This window comes from Vigna unguiculata, chromosome 10 (genome assembly GCF_004118075.2).
Source record: "Vigna unguiculata cultivar IT97K-499-35 chromosome 10, ASM411807v1, whole genome shotgun sequence".
Lineage (NCBI taxonomy): Eukaryota > Viridiplantae > Streptophyta > Magnoliopsida > Fabales > Fabaceae > Vigna > Vigna unguiculata.
The window spans coordinates 139,530-161,909 of record NC_040288.1 but is presented as its reverse complement, the minus strand read 5'-3'; the positions used below and the strand labels follow the sequence as shown (position 1 = coordinate 161,909).

The 22,380-nt window shown below is 34.2% G+C and overlaps 5 protein-coding genes across 6 annotated transcripts; all 5 read right to left on the bottom strand.

Moving 5' to 3' along the window:
* Positions 1–140: 140 nt before the first annotated feature.
* On the bottom strand, positions 141–1,620 carry LOC114165925 (protein RETICULATA-RELATED 3, chloroplastic-like). The gene has a single exon (XM_028050549.1). It carries the CDS (start codon positions 1,314–1,316, stop codon positions 396–398), a length of 921 nt encoding a protein of 306 aa, XP_027906350.1. The 5' UTR covers positions 1,317–1,620; the 3' UTR covers positions 141–395.
* A 156-nt stretch (positions 1,621–1,776) lies between these two features.
* LOC114165926 (KH domain-containing protein At2g38610-like) lies at positions 1,777–7,446 on the bottom strand. Of its 2 annotated transcripts, XM_028050551.1 has the most exons (8): positions 7,395–7,410; positions 7,006–7,293; positions 6,806–6,894; positions 5,498–5,649; positions 3,664–3,780; positions 3,453–3,569; positions 3,177–3,320; positions 1,777–2,515 (listed from the first exon to the last, which is right to left on the bottom strand). In XM_028050551.1, exons 2-8 carry the CDS (start codon positions 7,083–7,085, stop codon positions 2,369–2,371), a joined length of 846 nt encoding a protein of 281 aa, XP_027906352.1. In that variant the 5' UTR covers positions 7,086–7,293; positions 7,395–7,410; the 3' UTR covers positions 1,777–2,368. The 2 variants fall into 2 exon arrangements, with proteins under 2 accessions (XP_027906352.1, XP_027906351.1); XM_028050550.1 differs by having other exon boundaries at positions 7,006–7,446.
* A 2,418-nt stretch (positions 7,447–9,864) lies between these two features.
* On the bottom strand, positions 9,865–12,205 carry LOC114165805. Its single transcript, XM_028050389.1, has one exon. The coding sequence runs from the start codon at positions 11,544–11,546 to the stop codon at positions 10,563–10,565; it is 984 nt and encodes a 327-aa protein (XP_027906190.1). The 5' UTR covers positions 11,547–12,205; the 3' UTR covers positions 9,865–10,562.
* A 3,785-nt stretch (positions 12,206–15,990) lies between these two features.
* Positions 15,991–18,170, bottom strand: LOC114167460. The gene is made up of 5 exons (XM_028052552.1): positions 17,686–18,170; positions 17,407–17,583; positions 17,140–17,316; positions 16,787–16,963; positions 15,991–16,696 (listed from the first exon to the last, which is right to left on the bottom strand). The coding sequence occupies exons 1-5, from the start codon at positions 18,061–18,063 to the stop codon at positions 16,334–16,336; spliced, it is 1,272 nt and encodes a 423-aa protein (XP_027908353.1). The 5' UTR covers positions 18,064–18,170; the 3' UTR covers positions 15,991–16,333.
* A 2,925-nt stretch (positions 18,171–21,095) lies between these two features.
* On the bottom strand, positions 21,096–22,283 carry LOC114166888 (transcription factor GTE12-like). The gene is made up of 6 exons (XM_028051765.1): positions 22,186–22,283; positions 22,053–22,098; positions 21,876–21,974; positions 21,655–21,723; positions 21,310–21,559; positions 21,096–21,220 (listed from the first exon to the last, which is right to left on the bottom strand). Exons 1-6 carry the CDS (start codon positions 22,281–22,283, stop codon positions 21,096–21,098), a joined length of 687 nt encoding a protein of 228 aa, XP_027907566.1.
* Between the last annotated feature and the right edge of the window lie 97 nt (positions 22,284–22,380).

Sequence of the window (22,380 nt, the reverse complement as noted above, 5' to 3'; positions counted from 1 at the left end):
AAAAACATTGCGATCTCACGCAATAGAAAATGATTCCATTAAAATGATCATGTAATGTAACAGTATATCTCATTAGTTAAAATATATTAAAAATAATAAAATCACTGAATAAGATGTAAAAAGCGATTTAAAAATCTAAGTTTCTTCAATAAAGACTTTCACTGATAGAGAATGTTTTTATAGCACTTATGTTACGGTATGGTGCAACGGTAGTATTTAATTTGAAGGTGAGAAATGAAAGCACCTGATATAATGATAAACGGAGCGTGTTATTGTTCTGAGGCAAAGATGGAAAGTCTTGATGATTCAATCCTAAAGCCGAAGAAGCAAAAGCACTCCAAAGTTAAAAGAAAAAGAAAAGAAGAGAGTGATGATAATGAATTGTGGTGAAGATCCTATTTTGGTTGAGGAACAGAAGGAGCCTGAGAACCGGTGAACCTTGCCAACATGACAAAGGTCATCCCTCCGACAACATTGTTGGACAGTCTGAGAGCCAAAACAGAGGACTTGAACACCAAAGGAGAAACGCACTTCTCCAACAGAAACTCGAAGCCATTAAGACACTGGTACCTCAAATTGCTGCTCACACCCATGTGCGCCGCCCAAGTAAAAGCGTTGAGAAGGGTAGGGGGAGCTTTGTTCGGGGACTGGAATGTGGGGTCCACCCTCTTCCTCACCGCGATCAGTCCGTTGGAAATGGCGGTCCCGGCAAGGCCAGCAGCCAGCCCCACCAGCGCAAACAGTCCTCCCTTGTACACCAGAGTCCCACACCGCTCCACTATACCGTAGGGACCAGGTTCGAACATGTGGCTGCTGGGACACGTGGCGAACAACCAAGGAAGGGTGGAAGACGAGGACAAGGTTGGCGCCAAGAGGTACATCAGGATGAAATTCAGAATGGACCCCACAACCAGAGTGGAGAACACGAAGTCCAGTTCGTTGAGTCCGAAGTTGGGGCGTGTTGCCATGTCGCCGGCAACCGCCGCACTCACACCGACCAACTCCTCCATCAAAACCTTGAAAGGGAATTGCGGGTCCGCCGCCACCCTCGATCTCCATCCGTTTAAAAACAGCCCCAGAACCCCCAATCCCACGCTTTCGTCGTCGGAGTCTCCGCCTCCTCCCCCGCCGCCGCTACCTCTGGCTCCGCCGCCTATATCGCCGCCGGAGAACGAAAGGTGGAGCCTTTGGCTGCGGGGGTGGCGCGTAGAGGGGAAGGAATGGGTGGACTGGTAATTGTAATGGTAATGGTAGCGGTGATGAGAGGAGAGAGGAGAGAAACGGAATTGGGCCATGGCTTGCGCTGCCACTGCCATTTTTTATTTGAAGTTGCTACTCTGTGTGTGAAAGAAGTGAGATTGAGAGTGAAATGGAAATAATGATATTAGAGTGAAGAAGATAACAGGTAGGTGGCAAAACAAGTGGTGGAGCGATATGCGAAAAAAATGAGGAGTTTGGGAAGAATCTGAAACGTGGGAAAGAAACAAAAAAAGACCTAATTTTTTGAAAGAGAAAGAAGTGTGTTTGATTGTGTTGTGATCTGCTGCCACGTGGAATGCCCTCTTTTTCATATCCAGCCAAGAGAAGAGAAGAGAATACATTTCGCAGCAATTCTAATGACATAGTTTGAAGGGTTCTTTTTTTACTGAAAAACTTGTTCCTTATTCCTTAGTTCATGAGATTCATATATCTCCCGTTTTGCTCCCAGAAACAAAAACAATAATCTCATCTATTTGCATTGGAGATGGCACAAAACTAAATCATTGGCCCAACAAATATAATATAATATAATATATAATATATAATACTGTATTCTATATAAACAAATACCAGGGTTTTCCTTCACCGATACATGGTATGATATCTGAGACATGACAGTAACATGTATCGTTCATTTGTGACGCAGAGAATAGAATACAAATGCTTGAGACAAACAACTATAAAGAATTCAGCCTATGCAAACTAATTTGAATACCATTGTTGAGACCTGACAGACATATCATGTCATGTGACATGCCCACAAAACTTGATCCACTTAGAGACCTGAAACTTCACCCCATCACATGTATATTCCATGCTTCTCACAAGTTACGGACGCAAGAATAAATCCAATAATAAATGTATGAAGTGTACACCAAAAAAAGACTCTTTTGAACACGCCTACTCTCAATACCCAATTATATTATCTTCTTTTTTTATCATCTTTTTCTTCTAAAGACCTTTCTAGCTTTGACTCCTGTTGTTTAAGAAGAAAAATATAGGATAAAGGGGATGATGTAAAACCACCAGCAATAATTGTTAGCCTATTCTTTCATCGCTGCTTTGTTTGAGATGCACTGGAAAACCATAACACCCATCTACCTTTCTTTCATCGACCAGTTTTGGCTCGTTTCATTCCACTGGAGTTGAATGGAGATACACTTCCACTTGGCCCAGGACTCTCTTCTCTGAAGTTTGAATTCAGCATCGCCAATTCACGCAACTGCTGCCTCTTGATATAGTCCTCAGACTCATCCTGCATATCACAAGTTGCCAACCAAGACAAGTAAACATAAAATTTTTCACAACCAATGTTAATCAACAAAGGTTACCATCGTGTGCAGGTTTCCATGTTTCTGATTTCCAACAATAAAATGATCGTGTCAATGGTTTAATTCACACGATGTTTTAAGATAAATTCCACTAACTTGCATCCTGTTTGGTACACCACATCTAACCTCATTCTTTTTACATCAATTTTGGAAGTTACAAGGAGTAGCCTTTGTGTTGAAGGTGAGTTGGCAGGCACAAGTATCACATGTTCCTAAATCTTAACCAAACAAGGACTTCTTAATCTGCCAGCTTGAAGTGATTCCAACAGAATATTTCGTGAAAAAGGCTAAGGTAAACCACCCAACCGAGTTCTAATAAGTCAGTTTTGACACCTCTGAAGGTGTCAAACTTTAGAGAGAAAACTGAAATGTGGAAGGAAACCTGGGATGACAAACAAAGAGGCTGAACAGAAGATGGCAATTTTATTTTAATAATATAATATATACGTTAATAATTCAATTTAAAAATGGAAAAAAAATATTATACAAATGTTAATATAATTAGTTGCCAAATGGCTGTTTCCTTATTATGATTTGTCAAGCATCAATATGCTCCAGAAGATTAAGACTTGTGAAAGAACTTACCACAGGTTTGAGCAATTCTTCTATAATTTCCTGAGCTTGTCGGAGCCTAATGTCAACAATATTAGCAGGTAAATCAGCCTCAATCAAGATATGGAGTGGCTCATTCAGATGCTCATAGCCTGGTCTTCCTCTTAATTTTTCTTCCTTTAAGATTGAAAAGACAATAATCTCAGTCATTACACAAGAATAATACATAGATCAATAAAAAAGAAGCATCATATTTATTTCACATTTTGCAATACTTGACATAGAAAATCACATCAAGGCCTTCATTACCTTGTCGGGATCTTTTATTGAACCCTTTCCTCTAATATACACCCGACAACCAGTAGAAGCTTCCACCCTTTTCAGAGAATTGCCTCTGGGTCCCAGAAGCCTTCCAACAAAATTGAACTAATGCAGAAAAAGAGAAAAGATAAATTACAACAGTCTAATAGAGTCATTAATTAGACTTTAATAAATCAAAAATGGATATATGAGAGCTTACATTGGGGTATGTATCAACTGGAATTTCCAAGCGCAAAATCCTCTTAACGGTATATGAACTAGGACTTGCCGGTGCAACTTGCCAGTCCATTGTCATTCCAGGAGTTCCCCTTAACCTCTGATTAGCACAGGAAAAGGAATAATAATGTCATTTACGCATAAAAGTTCAAATACAGCAGGAAAAGAACATGGTGAAGAACAAGAATTATGACTTGTAAGTACTGTAAAGCATAGTTAATAGTCTCAAATAACAAGATGTTGCAGCTAGCTTTGAAACACTTTAGTGGAACAACAGGATGAGAGCACTGTTTTAACTATTAAAATTATGCAAATTAAATAATTTATACTACACGTATAAATACTCACAAATGAAAAGTAAATGAATAAATCCATGACAGATAAATCAGAGTTTACATACATAATCACTACCTACATAGTGATGAAGTGAGAAATGAAGGATGATGGTGAAATAATAGAAAAGAACCAAACAAATTAGATAAAAATTAGCAGAATATAAACTGGGAAGTTTAAATGAAGAAGAATGAATGGAACACAGTTGCACAGGTATGTAAAGTAGGAAGGAAAAAGGTCAAAATAGAAGTAACTTTCATATACAATGTTTCCACTAAAGTGTTTCAAAGCTAGCTGCTACACCTTTCTACCTGAGACTAATAACTACGCTTTAACAGTGGTGATTTAGACCCCATTGATTACAAATATGGATTATGGGCAATTCTCACCACACAATATGGTTTTATTGGGCTTAAAGTGTTGGGTTAAGCCCTAAGCCCACTCTCAAAGGCATTTAAACTTCAGGCATGACCTTTCATTCAACCTTGATTGATTAACAATGTCATTACACTAAATTTAACTACACACACTATTCAGAAAGTTAGTAAACAAATTGAAATTGCACTTATTATTTATGAACTAAAATAATTAAGGGTATTTTAGCATAAAACGAGTCATATAAGAAAGGATAAAGAAATACCAAAACAATGTCTTATAATTAGGGACAAAAAGAAGTAATATAGAGTCTATGATACACATCATTTACAGTCTGTTGGGAGGAATCTTCTCCATATGCAATTTTAGAAAGAGAAAAATAAGGAAAGATGTGATCAGTTTCTTCCTGAGTTAAAATTAGCTTATGGGAAGATTAAATATCAGATTTTACCAAAGCTAACAAGAAATAACTTTTAGAGATTAATTCGTAAATAAGTAAATAAGTTAATTTTAAATCAGGAAGAAACAGATTTTATTGATCCTTATTATTTTTCCTCCTTACATAAGCTTTTGAAGAAATTTCTATGAAGAGACTCTCCATGTAATCAATATGTATCATATGTTCACTTTTTTACATTCATCCTTAAAAAACATTTCAGGTATTGTCAATTCACTATTATGAGTGAACCCCAAGAAAATCACTTCTCTCTCTTTTCCACTTTAACTTTTACAAAAACAGGCTTTACTTTATTTGACAAAATCTACTGCTAAAGGTATAAGCACAAGTCATGAGTAAAATTAATCTTACCTCATAATCCATGCCATTAGGCTAACAGTATATAACAAAATCTTAGCATTTTCAAATATAGAAATTAAACAAGTATATTTGAGCATATAGAAGTGCTTTAAGAGTCATGCACTGTCTAAAGTGCAAAAGAAAACTTCACATCTGCATGAACAGATGATAGTCAAACTATGACATGCATAAATTGAGGATTATGAAGATATGATTAGTTAGGAGCCTTTTTTTTCTCGTCTCAACACTCAACCATGAATTTTAACAAGGATCAAAGTTTGGATGTAAAGATGAACAATTCCAAAACAGTCACCTCTTGCTGAAGACTATTCCATCCACCTAAACCCGTTCCAGAGACACTTGACATGAGGTTTGAAGAAGCCATTGGACTAGGGCTTCTGTGCCGCAGTCTATCAAAGTCACCAAAACCTTGGTTGGACAGCATTCCAGAAACTCTCAATATTTCTGCGCATAAAAATCCGTTGTAATGAGAAAGAAACCTAGATGCACTATTTATCATCATATGTACTGAATGAAAAGAGCCATGATATATCAATGAACAAAACAATATTTGTATTTATAAAGAAATAGGATGAAAGAACAGACATTGTGAAATGAACAGGATAAGTCCAATATAGAGAGAAAGTGTATGGGATATGTAATACAAGGTCAAAGTTTTTCTTAATAAGATCTACTGCAGTCAAATTTCCACATGTTTTAAAGGTACTAAGGTCATAGAGCCGTGGGAAAATATTTAAACACCAATTTCATCTGCTTAAGGCTGTGAGAGGAAACTTTTATGTGGCTGAGAAGGAAAGATTCACTTCCCCCAGTAAGGAAGTAATGAACACTAATAGTACACTACCCCTAGTTTGGAAGTTGAGACTGAAGTGGAGGGCCCTAGAGCCTCAGCTTGAATGACACTCTCAAGTCCCTCCTCAGGGAACTGCTTGATCACAGTATTGAACCCCACTAAGGGCTACTGTGATCTGCCAACCCTTCCTGCACCAAATCTTAGATCTCTTTAGTATCCAAAGAAGAAAGAAAAAACAAAAGTACAAGAAATGAAAAATGCAGTTAAAAACTTGAAATAAACTGTTCCCCTGCTTGCCCCAATTTGAGACTGACAAGGGTGTATGTAGTAGGGAACACCTCTACCTCCTCTTCCCTCCTTATCTTCCAAAGAAGGGTTTCATATTTGGTCAATTTCCCCATCCTTACCTCTCATCCAATCAAAGCATATGAAGATACATTTCCAACTAATCGAATCAGATACCCCGCCAAATACTTCCAACACAAAAACTTCAGTTTCTTATGCAGAACATTCTAATCAAGGTCCCATTGGAAGGATCTTCTCTTAAACCCAAGAGTACACACGATTCAGATCCCTAACCTCATAATCGGAGAGGAAGCTTATTGGCATCCCAGTTTGCACCCAACACTTTACTTTACATTGGTAGAGCAGAAGCTCTAGAAAGTGAAAACCTTGAAGACACATTGGGCGAAAGGCGCAATCTTTAGGGGGCGATTCGGGGTTTTAAATTTGCAATACAGAGAGAGGGAAAGAAAGAAGTGAAGTGAGAAGAAAGGGTGATCTATAGATCTCGTGAAGAAAGAAAACCTTGATTCAAGAGACGAGTGCAAATGGGAAGAGCTTGCATGAAAGGACCAAGCTTCTGATGCTCTGCCAGCAACTCCGTAAGGTACTGACTGAAAAAGAAAAAGCAAAAACAGAAGCAATTGAGTTGAATTGATTCAGATGAGGCGTAGTTGAAGCAACCTAGTTGAAGTTGAAGTGTTGAAGTTGAATAAGAATAATACCTGTCAACTTCTGGGTTGGTTCTAATCTGAGGAGAAGCAGCTCTGACCGGAGAGAAGTTGGAGTTGTAGAGACCCGACATGGCTAAAAACCTAAACCTAAACCTAAACCTTGGATTGTGGCAGAGAGAGCCGCCGTAGGTTTAGTTTAGTGTCGTGAAACAACGCTTGCTGTTGCTGGATGGACAACTATCTCAATTTCACACCCAACAAATCAATTTTTTTATTTTCTATTTTTTTATATTAGTTACTGCTTCCTTGTTTGTCTGTTTTCTTGTCACAAGCTGCCTTCTGCCAAAAAAAAAAAAAACTCATAAAATTGTAAGAAAAAAAAAACAGAGTGGAATGGTAAAATAAATAAGAGAGAGAAAAAAACAAGAAAAGATTATGACAGTTGGAGAGGAGGTAAGGTAGGTGAAGAAGAAGATTTGACCGAGCGAGTGGGAGAAGAAAGAGAGAAAGAAAAAGACAGAACTTTTAATTTTACTCTGCATTTTATTTGTATTTGTATGGTGTGAGTGTAGTGAAGCAGGTTGAGACACGTGTTGGGCATGCATGGAGGGAGACAGAGAATGAAGGAAAGGGGTTGGTTTGGTTTGGGTTGGTTTTGTTTTGTGGTAACTAATGATCAAAGGAAAGAGTTGTGTTGTGTTGAGAGTTAAGAAGAGTTGAGAAACAAAAAATAAAGAACCAAAGAGAGAGAAATTATGATGTTTGCCAGCACCCTCTTGGCTGGACCCACAATCCCTCTTTTTTCTAATGATTTCAAATCCATTTTTTTCTGTTTTAGTTTTAACTTATTTTAAGATTTAAATATTTTTCAGTTCCATATTTTCAGCGTTTTTTCATTTTCATTTTTTTATGGGTCGATATGTGGTTATTTATCATGTCAGTAATATATTTTTTTCAAATGAATAAAATGTCAACATTTACTATAAATTTCGAAGAAGTTATTATATAAAAAAAGATAATGGGGAAACCGTTTATTATAACTTCTCTTATTATAGATTTAAGGATAATATTTTACTGATTTAAATCTATAAATATGAATTTAGAAGAAAAAACCATAATAATATAGTAAAGTATATTATAATAATATGATGTAGTACTATACTATAATAATATAGTAATAAGTATTATAATTAAGTAAAAATATCATAATTTTTCAAACAAGGTAATAATAACAATATTGTAACAAAGAATAAAGTAAATGATAATTATCTCATATAAAAAATAGTATTATTTTGTTCCTACAAGGTCATTATCATTTGGTTTTACTTATATTTGTATGTATTTGAGGCACGTAACGTGAATTCATTTATATAAAGATAAACGTTTCTTTTTTAAAATATTATATATATATATATATATATATATATATATATATATATATATATATATGAAACTATTTATTTATAGCTATGTAACCCTCTTGAGAATTTTTATTGTTTACATCAAATAAATCTCGTTATTTCAAAAAACAAAAGCCACCATTTTTTTCTTTAAAATACTAATTTTATATACAAACAAACATTGGATTGAATCTGATAGAATAAATTAATTTACCATCACATGTTAAATGTAAGGTTTTGTATGGGTGCCTTATATTTTGAGCGAAATTATCTTCAAAGAAAATACTGCGAGAAATAACAATGAAATACTTACTACAAAAGTTTAAAAAATTAAAAGTCAAATTATATAAAAAAATATATCAATTTGGTCTACTCAAGTAAGTATTTAGTTTGTCAAATTGTGTAAAGTTAGAATAATATCAAATTAACAAACATTTCAATTAAACACTTTGTTTTTTAAGTGTATTATCACGTAGAGGAGGCAAATCTTTTTAAAAAGGGTTTATTAGAAGAGAAGTGCTGAGACAGGCCCATTAGAAGGCCCATTATGAAAGAATAGTGTTGGACTGACTTGGAGGCCTTTTTGTATGAACAAATGTGAAGTAAAAATGCAACATCAATTATCCTTTTCCTTCTTTACCAAATATTAGAAACAGTAAAATCATTTTTATTTTTTTCGTTGTTTTCTATGGAGATATTCGAAGACAAAAATAAAGTTAAAACAATATGTTTCTAAATTAGAAGTGGAAATAGTTTATAATGATACCTAATATCATGTTATTTAAAAAATTAGAAGTGAAAATAAAAAATATAAAACACAAAACGATTCTTACGAACCTTCACATTTGAAAAACGTAGTTATAGTTTTTTCTGTGTGTGTATATGTAGGTGCATTCCATTGGTTAGGTTTGGAAGAAGACAGAAATTAATAATTGAATTTAAAATTGATATTTTGGCGTCGGTGGTGTTGAGCTGTGGACTTCATTCCTTCTTCACTCATCTTAATCTTATCTCATCCCATACATGTCTTTCGTTGCTTTGATCAAAATAGCAATAATAATAATTATTATGATAACTATTGCTATTATAATTATAATTATTAAAAAAATGACTTGCGACTTTTTTTAGAAAAAGAAAAGCAGTGACTTTTTCAAAATATGAAATTCCTTTTCAAAACTTAAAGAAAGGAGGGTAGTGTCTGGACATGCGTTGTTCCAAGCTTGAAGTGAAGGCAAAAATTAATTGGATTCGTTGGCCATGCGTTGTCCCGAATTTTACGACAATACAACGTCAAACACAAAATCAAGTGACATCCTGACAACTTCCTTTGCTTTGGTCTGGTTTCAGTTTTGGACATTAAGTTTCATCACTATAGTACCATGTACATTTCACATATCATCAACCAAACTATTGCAAATCACTCTTCTGCATCAGTTATGTGCTCGATGTTTCACTGTCATCATCATCATCATTCATTCATAGTATATATCAATGATGAATTACAGAAAAACATGTCAGGAATGAATTAATACAGCAGGTGTTACTACTCTCATGTGCCTCTAACTAATGTGTCTGTTTCAACTTTCACTACCTACGTTTGACCACAAATTCGTGTCAAATATGCAAGATAACAAAAGCTACTTGCATCCAATGATGTAGCTAATCTAAGCTAATCCTAAGCAATTTACTTTCTTCATGAACTAGTGACTCAAGTACTAAGCTTCAATTCCCTTTTCTGCACACTACCTAAGTTCTGTCAGCAATGCAAAGCCAACGAAAACAGAAGCTCTTTCCAAGAATGTTCGGTGCAGGAACAATAATAGGCATTTGTGTGACAACAATTGATTCCAATCTAGAGTTTCAAACAGGCGAAAAGAGGATTAGTAAAAAATTATCCCAAAAGTAGGAGCTACATTTTTATTCCTTGTCGATGGAACAACTGAATTCTTCACATATAATAGAATCACTTTGAGCAGCTACATACACATTCACACCACAATGAATCACAAAAAGGATAAACAGATTTACTTTACACAAAAATTCTATATTACCGTTTACCACCCGTATAAACTAGCCAAGGGGAAGAGAGGAGAGCCTATGCAAACAACCACCAAAAAGAGGTGTTTGTAAGAATTTCTGAATACAGCAACGGAACTTGCACATATGAGTGGAACAACAGCAAGTGAAGATCGTGCAAAAAACAATGTGTCAGGGTGCATATTCATGCTCAAGTGCAGGCTGCGTTCGAGTAACAGTTGCAGCAGGAGCTTTTGTGTCCCCAACATTGGCCATATGAAGGGCTTCTCCTGCATCTGCAGCCCTTTCCATCTGCTGTATTCTCTTGTTTCGTTTGTACTTTAGCACCCACAAAACCAGTAAACACAGCAGCACCAAAAACACAACTCCACCCAACACAGACCCCACAACAACCCCAACCTTGTTGCTACTATTGCTCTCCGCAACTGGCGGCGGTGGTGGTGGTGGTGGTGGTGGAGAAGGAGGAGGAGACACTGGTGGTGGCAATGATGGTGGCGGGGGTGGAAGAACAGAAGTCTCGGCGACTATAGATAAATGGCCTTGTGTGGAGGTAGAGCAAGTGTTGCCTCCTGTTACATTGCTGAAATTGGATGAACCCTGCAAATCAAACCAAACACATCTTGCCACAGCACCCAGAGGAGGATCTCTGACATCCACGAACCTGACCCTGATAGGGTGAGCAGAGGCGCTAACGTTGAGGGTTGGTAAATTTGTGGCTGACAAATTGGAGCCATTGTAAGCCAAGAGTCCGAGAACAGGAGCCAGGTAAGTGTAATTGGGCAAAGGGTAGTACCTTTTGGACCAATTCCCCAAATTTTGGTACACCAAAACCAGCCTCTTCACATAAGGCTTCTCAATGATCCCTATGGGAATCTCAAACTCGTTGTAGCTGGGAACAACCCCTCTTCTCCTCAAACTCCCACTCCTTAATCTCAATGCGGCAACCTTAACCCCGGTCAAATTCGAAGGAAGCAGAGATGTTGCATTGTAAATTGTACCCGTTTTGGGTCTGACCAAAGCCCTGTAGGCATATTCTTGCAGAATCGCATCAAGGGACCTTGCTTCGCCAGACTGAGCCCCGACACGAGAGCATAGCAGAAGAGGCAGAAGCAGCAGCAGATGATGAAGATGAAGCCTCATGGAAAACAACAACATCAACAGCAACAAAAATAATAATAAAAGATAAAGTTTTGAACTGTCGGGAGTTTTATTGAGAAGGAACAAAAACAACGGTATAATAATATAAAGAACAATATTCTAAAGCGACTTTGAAGGTTTGGTCTTTGTTCGGTTGAATTGAACCGTTATCGGGAAAAAGGCAAAGAGAGGTGCGGGGAATCTGCTTCTGGGCTTTTGCATTTCATCCATTCCTCAAACATCAGTTGAGTTCGAAAAAGGGGACAAGAAGAAGGAATTCAAGAAAACGAAAACGAAATTAAAGAGGAACAGAAGTGAACGGAACAGAATAGGATAGAAAGAAAGCCCTAAAAGAGTTGTTCATGGAATCCAGAATCCATGGCAAAGAACAATGTTGATGAGAATCCCCCATTACAGCATTTGGGTTGAGATCACACTCTGCTGCAAAAAGAGAAGAGAGAAAGAGATAAGCAGTGTGCGTTGCGTTGCAGAGAGAGTGGTTGAGGTGCAGAGGAGAGACTACTGGGCACCAGAACAAAAGCAGAAAGCAGCGTGACTGCGAGTCTGTGTTTGTTTTTGTGGCCCTTCCAAAAACAAAAACACCAACACCTACACCAACAACATCAACATCATCAAACACTGTATTCCAATGCAACCCCTTCCATGTCACAAATTATTCACTCCCTCTCTCTCTCTTAAACCTTTTAACATCCTCAATTTCCCCTAAACATTAAATTATACAATTTAATACTAATTCACCTTTTCCTTAAAATTCACAATTTTACCAAAAATAAAAACATGACACGATCTTATTCTCAATGCTGAAAAAACTACTGCCTGTAATACAAATTTAAATTTCTAATTTAATGTACATTACTCTTGTTTTTTAATATACATTAACTGTGAATAAATTATTTCTTTATATAAAGTCTTTGTCTTATCATGTAAACTCGACTGAGGGGTTCCATTATTGGTTAAGCTTACGTAGAGATGACAGAATCATAAGTTAGCTCCGTTGAGTTCTGTTCATGGAAAAATAATTTTTTAAAAAGTCCATTTTTTTTTTTATTTTGGTAAAAGGAAAACTCAAAGTTATGTTTCAATTTGCCTTTGACATAATCTCAAATAAATAAAAGCCTTGAAAAGGTCTACTCTCAAATTTAATGCCCTTGTGTTCCAGTTTGCTAGATATTTTGAAAAACAAATGGTTTTTTTTGTGTGAAATAATATATTAATTAATTTAAGCAAATTCAAATACAAGTAAAGAAGGAAAAAACTAGTTAAAGCACACACGAGTCATCAGCAAAAGAATATAAACAGATAAAGGTGCAGCCATGAGGGAGTGTGGTGTTTTTACAGTGATGGCCCTGCTTGTTTTGCATGTATACGAAATATTTTTGTATATACGAAAAAAAATAATGATATTTCAACTATTAAATTTTAATAATTTTATTTTACAATATAAAATATCATCTTGATTTTAAAATATTAAAAATTAAAAAATAAAAAATCACTTAAAAAATATCAATTAAAATTATAAAAAAAAATCGTCAAAATTTACAATTCATATAATATTTTTGATACGAAAATGTCCTGTTCCAAAGCAAGTGTGTGATGGTAGGTGCTGAAGGATAGAGGCTTCGTTGGTTGGAGTGCAGCGCAAAAATACTTGTGAATCAATTCAATGTCAAATGAAAAATATGCATACATCATCACTATAAATACAACCAACTACATCATCATCTTTCATAAAAAAATTTCATGCAACATAATCTTTTTCACCATAATGGAACGAAACTTATGTATTACTTCCTTCAAAACCATAAATCAATTTTACAAACATACTTTACAAAGTATTATTAGTTAATTTAAACTGGCTTTAGGAAAAGTTGCATGTGAGTTTGACTTAAAAATAAACTCAATAAATTTCGGCTGCTTCATTTTTTAAACCGTGTGGGTTTGGTTTAGGATAAGCAAGTTTTGGGTTTCGACTTTCACGGAAAAAAGAAAAGCACTTTCTACCAAAGTAGGGGACCGAATATGATGGACTTGTTTTCGCAAAATTGGTTGATGAATGAGCTGATAATTAATAATTTTTTCTCTTGAATTAATTTACTTATATTTTACAATGTAATTTTCATATAAGATTATGTAATGAAACATCAATTTACTTCAATTTAAATACACAAAAATATTAAAAATTAACTCCACAAATATTAAAAGTGGTGTGATGATTTATTGTCACTCTAAAATTGAAATAAATAATGATACGTAAAAATAAATTGAGGTTAATAAGAAATTGTATTAACATATAAGAGCTAACATTGCAAGAAATAAGCTCCAAACTATCTAAGTAATTTATAACTTAAATTTGTTTAAAATATGTTATTTTAAAATACCTACCTTATTCAAACTAGCGTAATAGTTAGTTTAATGATGTTATCAAAACACACTCCAAGCCTTCCAAAATGTCTTTTCTATAAAGATCAAAACAATTTTTACAGTTGAATAGTAGTTTACTTCTGGTTGTTTGAACTTGTTAGGAACACATTCTCACACTTAATATTTATATTGCCACTCATTTATAGTAGTATATTTTAATGCATTTTTACAATTATACGAGGATGAACTCACTTCGTCATTAATATTTAATTAATTGTTATCTCAAATATGATTACAGAATTATGTTTTAGTTTTCTTACCAAAACACAAAAAACATTTCCCGTCAATTGGGATTTTCCTACATAGTATTTCCGATATTACGAAATATTTTCCCGGTTATAATATCCATACATTAAGAAAAACCGCATGAAATGAGATGTTCATAAATTGTTATAAAAATATATCCTTTCGTGTAATAAAAGATTGTTTTTTTCAAAAATAGTAGGCATTTAACAACCCATATAGATCACATAAATCAATGCATGAATTTATTTCAATTTTTGAAATGTTTAATTTCACGTTTGAAATGTATATGTCTAAGTACGAAAGATTATGTTGGAATCTCATATTAACTAAATTAAAACGAATTTATAAATAAATACAAACTTTATTTAAATTGATGTTATAAAGTTAAGTCAAACTTAAATTCACTTTTTAAAATAATTTTATTAATAACATATTACGATAAAGATAAAGTAAAGGAGGTGGTGGCAAGTGTTATAATTGTTAAAGGAAATACGATGGCAAAGGAAGTTTGGTCCACATTGGCATCAAAGCATATGACAAACTATCATATTATGATATGTATGTATGTGCCAAACTGCACATGCCCTCACCCTCTCTTCTATTGTCTTCGGACCAAAAACAACTTCTATTTTTAAGAATACATGTTCTTTATACACACCGATGTATATGTAAGTGATAAACTATATATGTCAAACCAAATTCATTTTTTGGTTCTGTCTTTTTCTCTTTACATCTCTTTCTCAAAACTCAACCATCCAACCAACATCCCTCTCATTAAATGGCCCCTACACTTTATATGTTGGGTTACTTTTACATTACTCATGCTCCGATACGTATATAAATAAAAAAGAAATAACATTATTTATGATAATTGATTTCTAACAGAATAATTAGTTTTAGAAGAATTTTAACAACACTTGAATAATTAGTGATAAAAAAATGTTAGTATTTATTTAGATATCAATTTATAAAATAAAAAATTATAAGTATAAAAAAATATGTGCATGGATTACGAGAAAAAGAAAAGAAATTTATTGTACTGTAAATTGTTTCACGAGAGTAATATAATTGTACGAAGATTAAGTGGTATATATATGTTGATTGAAGTGTGGACAAAGATAGCGTTTTCACCTGACCTGAGTAACATTTAGCAGCGATGGCGCTTTCTAATGAAAAATGTGAAAGCGTGAATTGACACTTGCTGGTAATTGGTGTGAAACTGAATAATAGAGAGAAAGAATCTGTGACAAGTCATTATTTTTTTCGTCGGCAACTCAAAGTTTTTGATGGTGAACCAAGGATTTGAATAAAGCAGTTAACTAGTAGTTGGATAATAACAAAGTTATATATATGTTGTCTCGTCTTTCATGCTTTTCAAACCAAATTGCATAAATTAAAGATAGAAAAAAAAAGTGCATGTCACTTAATAATTTATATTGTTTTCAAGTAATTTAATATTCTGATACATGTCCGCTCCTCACAATTATTTAGTTAACCAATTTAAATCACTGGCAAGAAAGTAAAATAATTTGGGATTTTTTTAGTTGTATGATTGCATAATCCAAGAGAGTAAGCACAAATTCAAGTAGAAACTCCTTTTCATGATCAGTGACGTCATAGCCACATTCACATGCTCCTGCATTAAACTTCTTTCTTATTCCTTCAATTTGTTTAGCTTCAACAAGACAACAAACAAACAAACAAACAAAGTTTTTTTACTGCAGAATTGATAGAAGTTTCATACACATATATATCAAACTATGAAGACTTCTCATACAAGCAATCGTCTGAATCCATTAATTATTGGTTCTAATAGAAAAACAGTAGATTAACAATACTTTCTGTGTCTTGTACTCCCTAGTAGTAATGAAATTTCTTCTAAGAAATTGCCAAACGATGTGTATATATATAGAGAGAGAGAGAGATTGATAGATACATAATGAATTAACAGAAAGTGTTTTTGGTTAGGGGGAACACAACACTAAACCCCGCCATTCCTAGCTAGTTTAATCTTCCCAAGATTGTAACAAGTGAACAATTATGTGTTTTCCACAAGTAAGGAACCCATCTAAGGCTAAACCAAACTACATGTAAAAAGTATATATAAGGATGATGAATCAGTTTGCAATTGCATGCTCATCTAGTTCTGATGTATTAATGTTCTTATCTTCTTCTTCTTGTCGTTGACGCTGCTGTTGTGGTGAGACAGAAAATATTGATTTTGTCTGGGGACCTGGATTTAAGGGTGAGCGCGGTGACTTGAGCAACTCTACCCTGGGAGGTGCAGAAAAGCAAGTGGTGTCTATGGGATAAAGTTCTGCAACTTCTTCCATGCCTTCATCAAAATACACCACGTCCTGCATACTCAACTGATGGTACTCCACAATCTCCCGTAGAAAACGATTCTCCCGAGCATACACCTCATTCTCACTCGCTAATCGACCCTTCTCCGCAAGAAGTGTCTCTAGTTGAAGCCGGATCTTCTCCGTCACAACATTCTTAAATTAATACATAGTACTATACAAAACTTCGGCAAAAACTTGTGATCAACTTTGAATGTACTGACTCACCAAATCATCGTCTGCACGGGTAACGGTTTGTCCCTTCTCGCTACCCTCGCGGTCGCGGAGTATTTTGTTTTCTTCTTCCAGTTGAGCACAGCGTGCTTTAGAAAAAGCCAAATCTGCTTTCACTGTCTTTAGCTCCCGCAGAAGCAGTTTTGCTTTTGCAGCTGTTGCCATTGCAACCTGCGACCCATCAAAAAGCAAAGACCAAATCTTGCGTCTCATGTCATTAAAGAAACAAAAGCCATCGAACATGAAGTATATCCAACCCAAAAATAAAATAAAAAATAACATTCATGTTTGACTGCACGAAGCAGTATGACAGACAATTAACTACATAGTTGCTAGTGCCACCTTACGTCGCGAGATGCCTTGAGTTGTGTTGCGTGGATGGCTTGAGGGTCTCCTGTCTGAGGATTTTGCTGCCATGGATTCCACATCGGAGGAGCTAGTTGTGACTTTGAGTTGGACGGAGAAAGTCCCTTTGGCTTCGTTGGAGATCCTCGACCTGATGATGCTTTGCTCTCCACACCCTCCTGAGATGAAGCATCGTAACAATGAGAAAGAGATTTGAAAAGTAAGTGTGATCATTTAATTAACAAGAATCAATGAAGTAGATTACGTACGAGAGGAGAAGAAAGTGTATTGAAAGAGTGTGTTTTGAGTTTTTCGGAGGCGGTGGCGTTGTGGTGTGGGTTTGGGGATGGCTTATCCTCCTCCAGAATTTCCTTTGCTTTCTGAGCGAGGACACCCCACACGCCGGATTTCGAAACATCCGCCACCACGTAATTGTTATCACAGCTCTGCATGTGCATGCATGGAAGCGAAAGTATTTGATTATTATGAAGTTCATGGTGAAAATATGATTCATGGAAATGGCGTTTTCGTGGTGAGAGTTAATTAACCTTGGATCTGTGATGGTCAAGTTCAGATTTGGGGAAAGCGAGGTGAAGAGAGGGATCACGACGAGCAGCAGAGGCTTTGATGGCCTGAGCAGCGAGGGAGGGTGAGGAAGATGTGGGTGAACCCATTTCATCATCTGCATGATGTCGAATCTCTTCTTTGAAGGTGGAAGCTCTGGATATTCCGTGTCTTCTTCTGTACGCCATTGCCTTGCCTTGCCTTGCCGCCGCCGCGCGCCACCACAGCCAGCACTGCCGCAACACCACGATGATCACACGATCACGATCACAGTCACAATCACAATCACAAACACAGCCAACACTTTCTCTCCCACCTTTCAACTCGTAATACCATTCCTTTCCCACTTTAAATCTCACCATCCTTAAACACACAAGTGTCTGTTTCCTCTCCGCCACCTTAAACGTAGGATTCGGAGCAATTCACGTCCACCCTTAACTGTTTTCTCTCTCACATTCCACTCGCCTTCTATTCATCATTCATCATACATCTATGATATATTCACCACCATAATTAATTAATAATATATCATTGCAAAGATAATATAAGCAAATACTTCCCTTAATCGTTTTCAATGTACAAAGATTCAAAATTTATGTGTTTATTTATAAGGGGTGTACAATTATAGTTATTAAAGTTTTCACAGGTTACAACTTTTAAAAAGATATAGAAGAATGTTTATTTTCACAAAAATAATTTTGAAAACTTAATATAATCAATTTCTAAAAGAAGTCATGCACATCCTCTAGTAGAAAAATATTATTTAGCCACTCATATTAGCTACCAAAATAATTTAGTCGCAAGTTATAATTGAATTAGTCATAGAATCATAATAGTCATAAATAGTCACCAATTTAGCGATTAATAAATGTACATTAATTTTTATTAATTTTTATTCATATAATAGTTCCAAAAATAGGATGGAGTTTATAAAAACAAAGAAAAAAAAGAAATGTAAAGTATATTATTTCATGTGTGTGATGCTCATGGATCCAACCCATGTGAGGGAATTGTTTGTTTCTTTTTTATTATCTTTTTTATTTTAACCTTTTCCTTTTTATTATAATAGAGAAGATTTTAAATTTGAGTAAATAAAATAAAAGATGAAAAAAATTTAACTTTTCATTTTTTTAGATGATAATCAATAAAATAAGTGCATTGGTCCTTATTCAATCTTAGTAGGACCATCTCAACCAAATGAAAATGAATGTGTATTATGAATGTCATAATCTCTTTGCTACCACAAATATCGATAATCCTTTATTCATTTTATGTTAAGAAATTTGAACACACAATTTGAAATGCTCAATTTCAAACTTAATCTTTAAATTATTTCATAATAAAATTAACAATTTATAAATTAAAGTGTGAGTAACACAACTCTAGAAATTGTTTTCAAAATTGTTGTATATGCTTCGCTTTTAAGAAAAACGAAGTATTTAATGATGCAAACGCATTTTTTAAATGTTAGGATGACTTTAGGCTTCAATTTTAAAATATTAGAAGTCATATTACTTTGTTTATTTTAGAATCGAAGCCTATTCATTTGTTAGGGTTAATTTTTTCGATATTTTACATCCCCTTTAAAGGCATTTGTTTCATTATGTTGTTGTGAACTCCTTTTTTTCCTCCACAACTGGGAAACGTGAATGTCACTACCGTTCCTATCCCTTTCTCCATTGCCACTACGAACGCGAACACCGCTCCATTCTCTTCCTTCGTGTTCTCTTCCCTTTCCTTGCCACTATGACGCGAATGTGGGTGCATTGTATTTCTCACGAGAGGTTCGTTCTCTCGTCCTTGTGTTTGCAAGTGTGAGTTTGGGTAGCTTAGGTTATGTTCTCTTCACATGGTACACATGCTATTATACTTCATGTATTTTGAGAGTTGGGGTCCTATTCTCCGACTTATGTGTACCTTGGGGAGCGAATGTTTACCGATTATAGTATTAGATCTTAAATCTATTTGGTTATTGTGACAAACTTTATGTAAAGTTTACTTCTTTTTACACACCATATTTATTAGGTTGCTTATGGTTGTATTGATAAGTATTAAGTACAAGACCCATACTCTATGAAAAATACAATACTAAAAATCAAGAATAATAAAGATAATAACATCTAGAAAATACAATAAATATATAAGTGTGAGTACAATATAGAGTAATCAACCATTTGATTCCAACTTAACATTATTGTACATTTTATTTTATTATATTCATAACAATCATTTCATTCTAACTTAACATTGTTGTACATTTTATTTTATTATGGAGGCAACACAAGAGTTGTGTAAAAAGTTAGATAACTAAAACAATTATCAGACTTTGATTTTTTTAATTCTTTTATATATATATATATATATTAAAAATAAATACTATTGACTAAAAGAGAATATTATGTCTCATTTTCAACCTCAACTTTTACTATATATATTGAGCCAATTTGAAAACCTTGTCTAAGGCCACAAAAGTCCTATATATATGGTTATGGGCAACATCTTACATAATTGAAAATTGTATACCAAAACTCTTTTATAACTCACTTGAGTAAAAAAAATGCTACATCTTTTGACTAAAGTCTTGTTGTAAAAACATGTGTTAGTATGAGAGATTTGATCGTATCATTAAATATAGAAGATTGAAAATAAAACTGGAAACAATCAATACAATTGGGTCTAATTTTAAAATTTTGAGAAATGATCCTTTTATTGGACACATTGCTTCAAATCAACATTTTGAGTGAAACAATGAAAATATTTTGCATCTAGCTTTCATCCTAAACAAGAAAAATAGTGTTATTACATTGTATGGTGCAAGGTTGTGTTTGAAACTCAATTTTTTTTCCAACCTTGATTCTAGCACATTACTAGATTGATGATTCTAATAGGTTTTCTTGATTAGCTCATTTTGATATGTCCAATAACAGCCTCTCAATTTCTTTTAGTGCAAGCAAGCTCATGAATAACATGGCTTAAAACAAAATCTCTTGCTTAAGAACTCTTTATCACACCCTATAGGCCACTTGTAACATCCCCAAGTGTTGCCATTTGAAGGATTGCAACCTTTCTCTTTTTCAACATTATCTTTGGGACTTATTGTGTTAGGATAACAAGGAACATTATCCAAATGATTAGTGACTGTGTTGAAAGTATGCCTTTCTATTTTGCATGGAGCAGAAGTAGATGTTGTGAAAATTTCACATCCAAGAAATTTCCTTTTGGTTATATTTTGGGCAACGGGTCCTAAATCTTTAGCAAACAACATCAAGCTATCTTTATAGCCAATACCTTGTTGACCAACCTATTTAAACCATGAGAAAAATAGAATGTTTAATAATGCATTTTGTCAAAATATAGTTATATATTAGGCAAGAAGAAAAATAATACTCACATGTCAAAGAAGTTTTAGTTCACCATTTATCGTTGGAAGTAGAGACTTATCCTTAACAAAGTACAAGGGTTCATACATGTCACGTTTATCAATCTCAAAAGACTTGCTTTTGTTACTCTTTTTAGTACCTAATAGATAAAATTTAGTTCAAGAAAATTAAGTTTCAGGTCTCAACATAAAATAAAACTTAAGAAAATTTGATTTCCAAACTTCTTACCTATAGAAATCTCAACATCTTTAGCATCAAGATAAGTTGTCTTAAAACTTCTTTTATTTAATGTACGAGATGAACACGGCGTAGTTTTTGAGGTTATTTCATTGGGTTTCAAGTCTCTTGAATTCCTAGAATCTTCTTGATTAGTTCGTCTTATTTTTTGCCTTGTTTCAGAATATTCCATTTCAAACTTCTCAGGACTCTTCTTTAATACATCAAAAACTTTCTTAGCTAGCTCATTTATAAGACGAGCCTGCAAAATGAAAGGTTAATAAATTATTTCATTAAGGTAAGTTAGATTTTTACAACAAATTGGAACAAAATGTTAAATAACTTTATATTCCATACCTGCCTAAAATATATGGTACCAAGAGAATTAAAACGCATTGCATTGTCAAATATTAGAAAAACATCATGCTGCATAACAAGTCAAATATCATGTATTAAATGACGAATCAAGGTAGTATAATAATTTATATATACAATATAATAATAATAATGATAATAATAATTTATATATACAAATATGGGAAGACATAGGAGCATATACATAATAAAAGGTTGTTAACCTCAAATTCTCCTAAAGTTTTATACATCTTCTCATGTAGTTTAGCCCTAATAGTGCCAAAATCCATAGGTTCTTCAATGATTGCATAATAGTCTTCAACCTAGTTTCATAGAAGAGTGAATTAAAAGGGAAAGCCATATAATAATATCCATAAAATATTGCAACTAATTTCGCACACCTCATTTGGATCAACTGGTTCAACAAATATTTCATAGGTGTCTTTCCTGTATGGTATAACACATTTTATTTAAACCACAAAAGGTAATCATAGTTTAAAAATGATACACAACAATGATAAAAATATTCTACACCTTTGTAAAGTGTCAAGTACAAGTTGAAGTATTCGTTTCTCTGGCAAAAGGCTTGAAGATGACAAGTTTGATGACTTATCTGATTCATTATCAATCATTTAGTAAATTGAATGCATTATGAGCAGTCATAACAACAAAAATCAATTTTACTCACCATTACAACTTTTCTTTTGAATATCATTATGGCTAGAATGT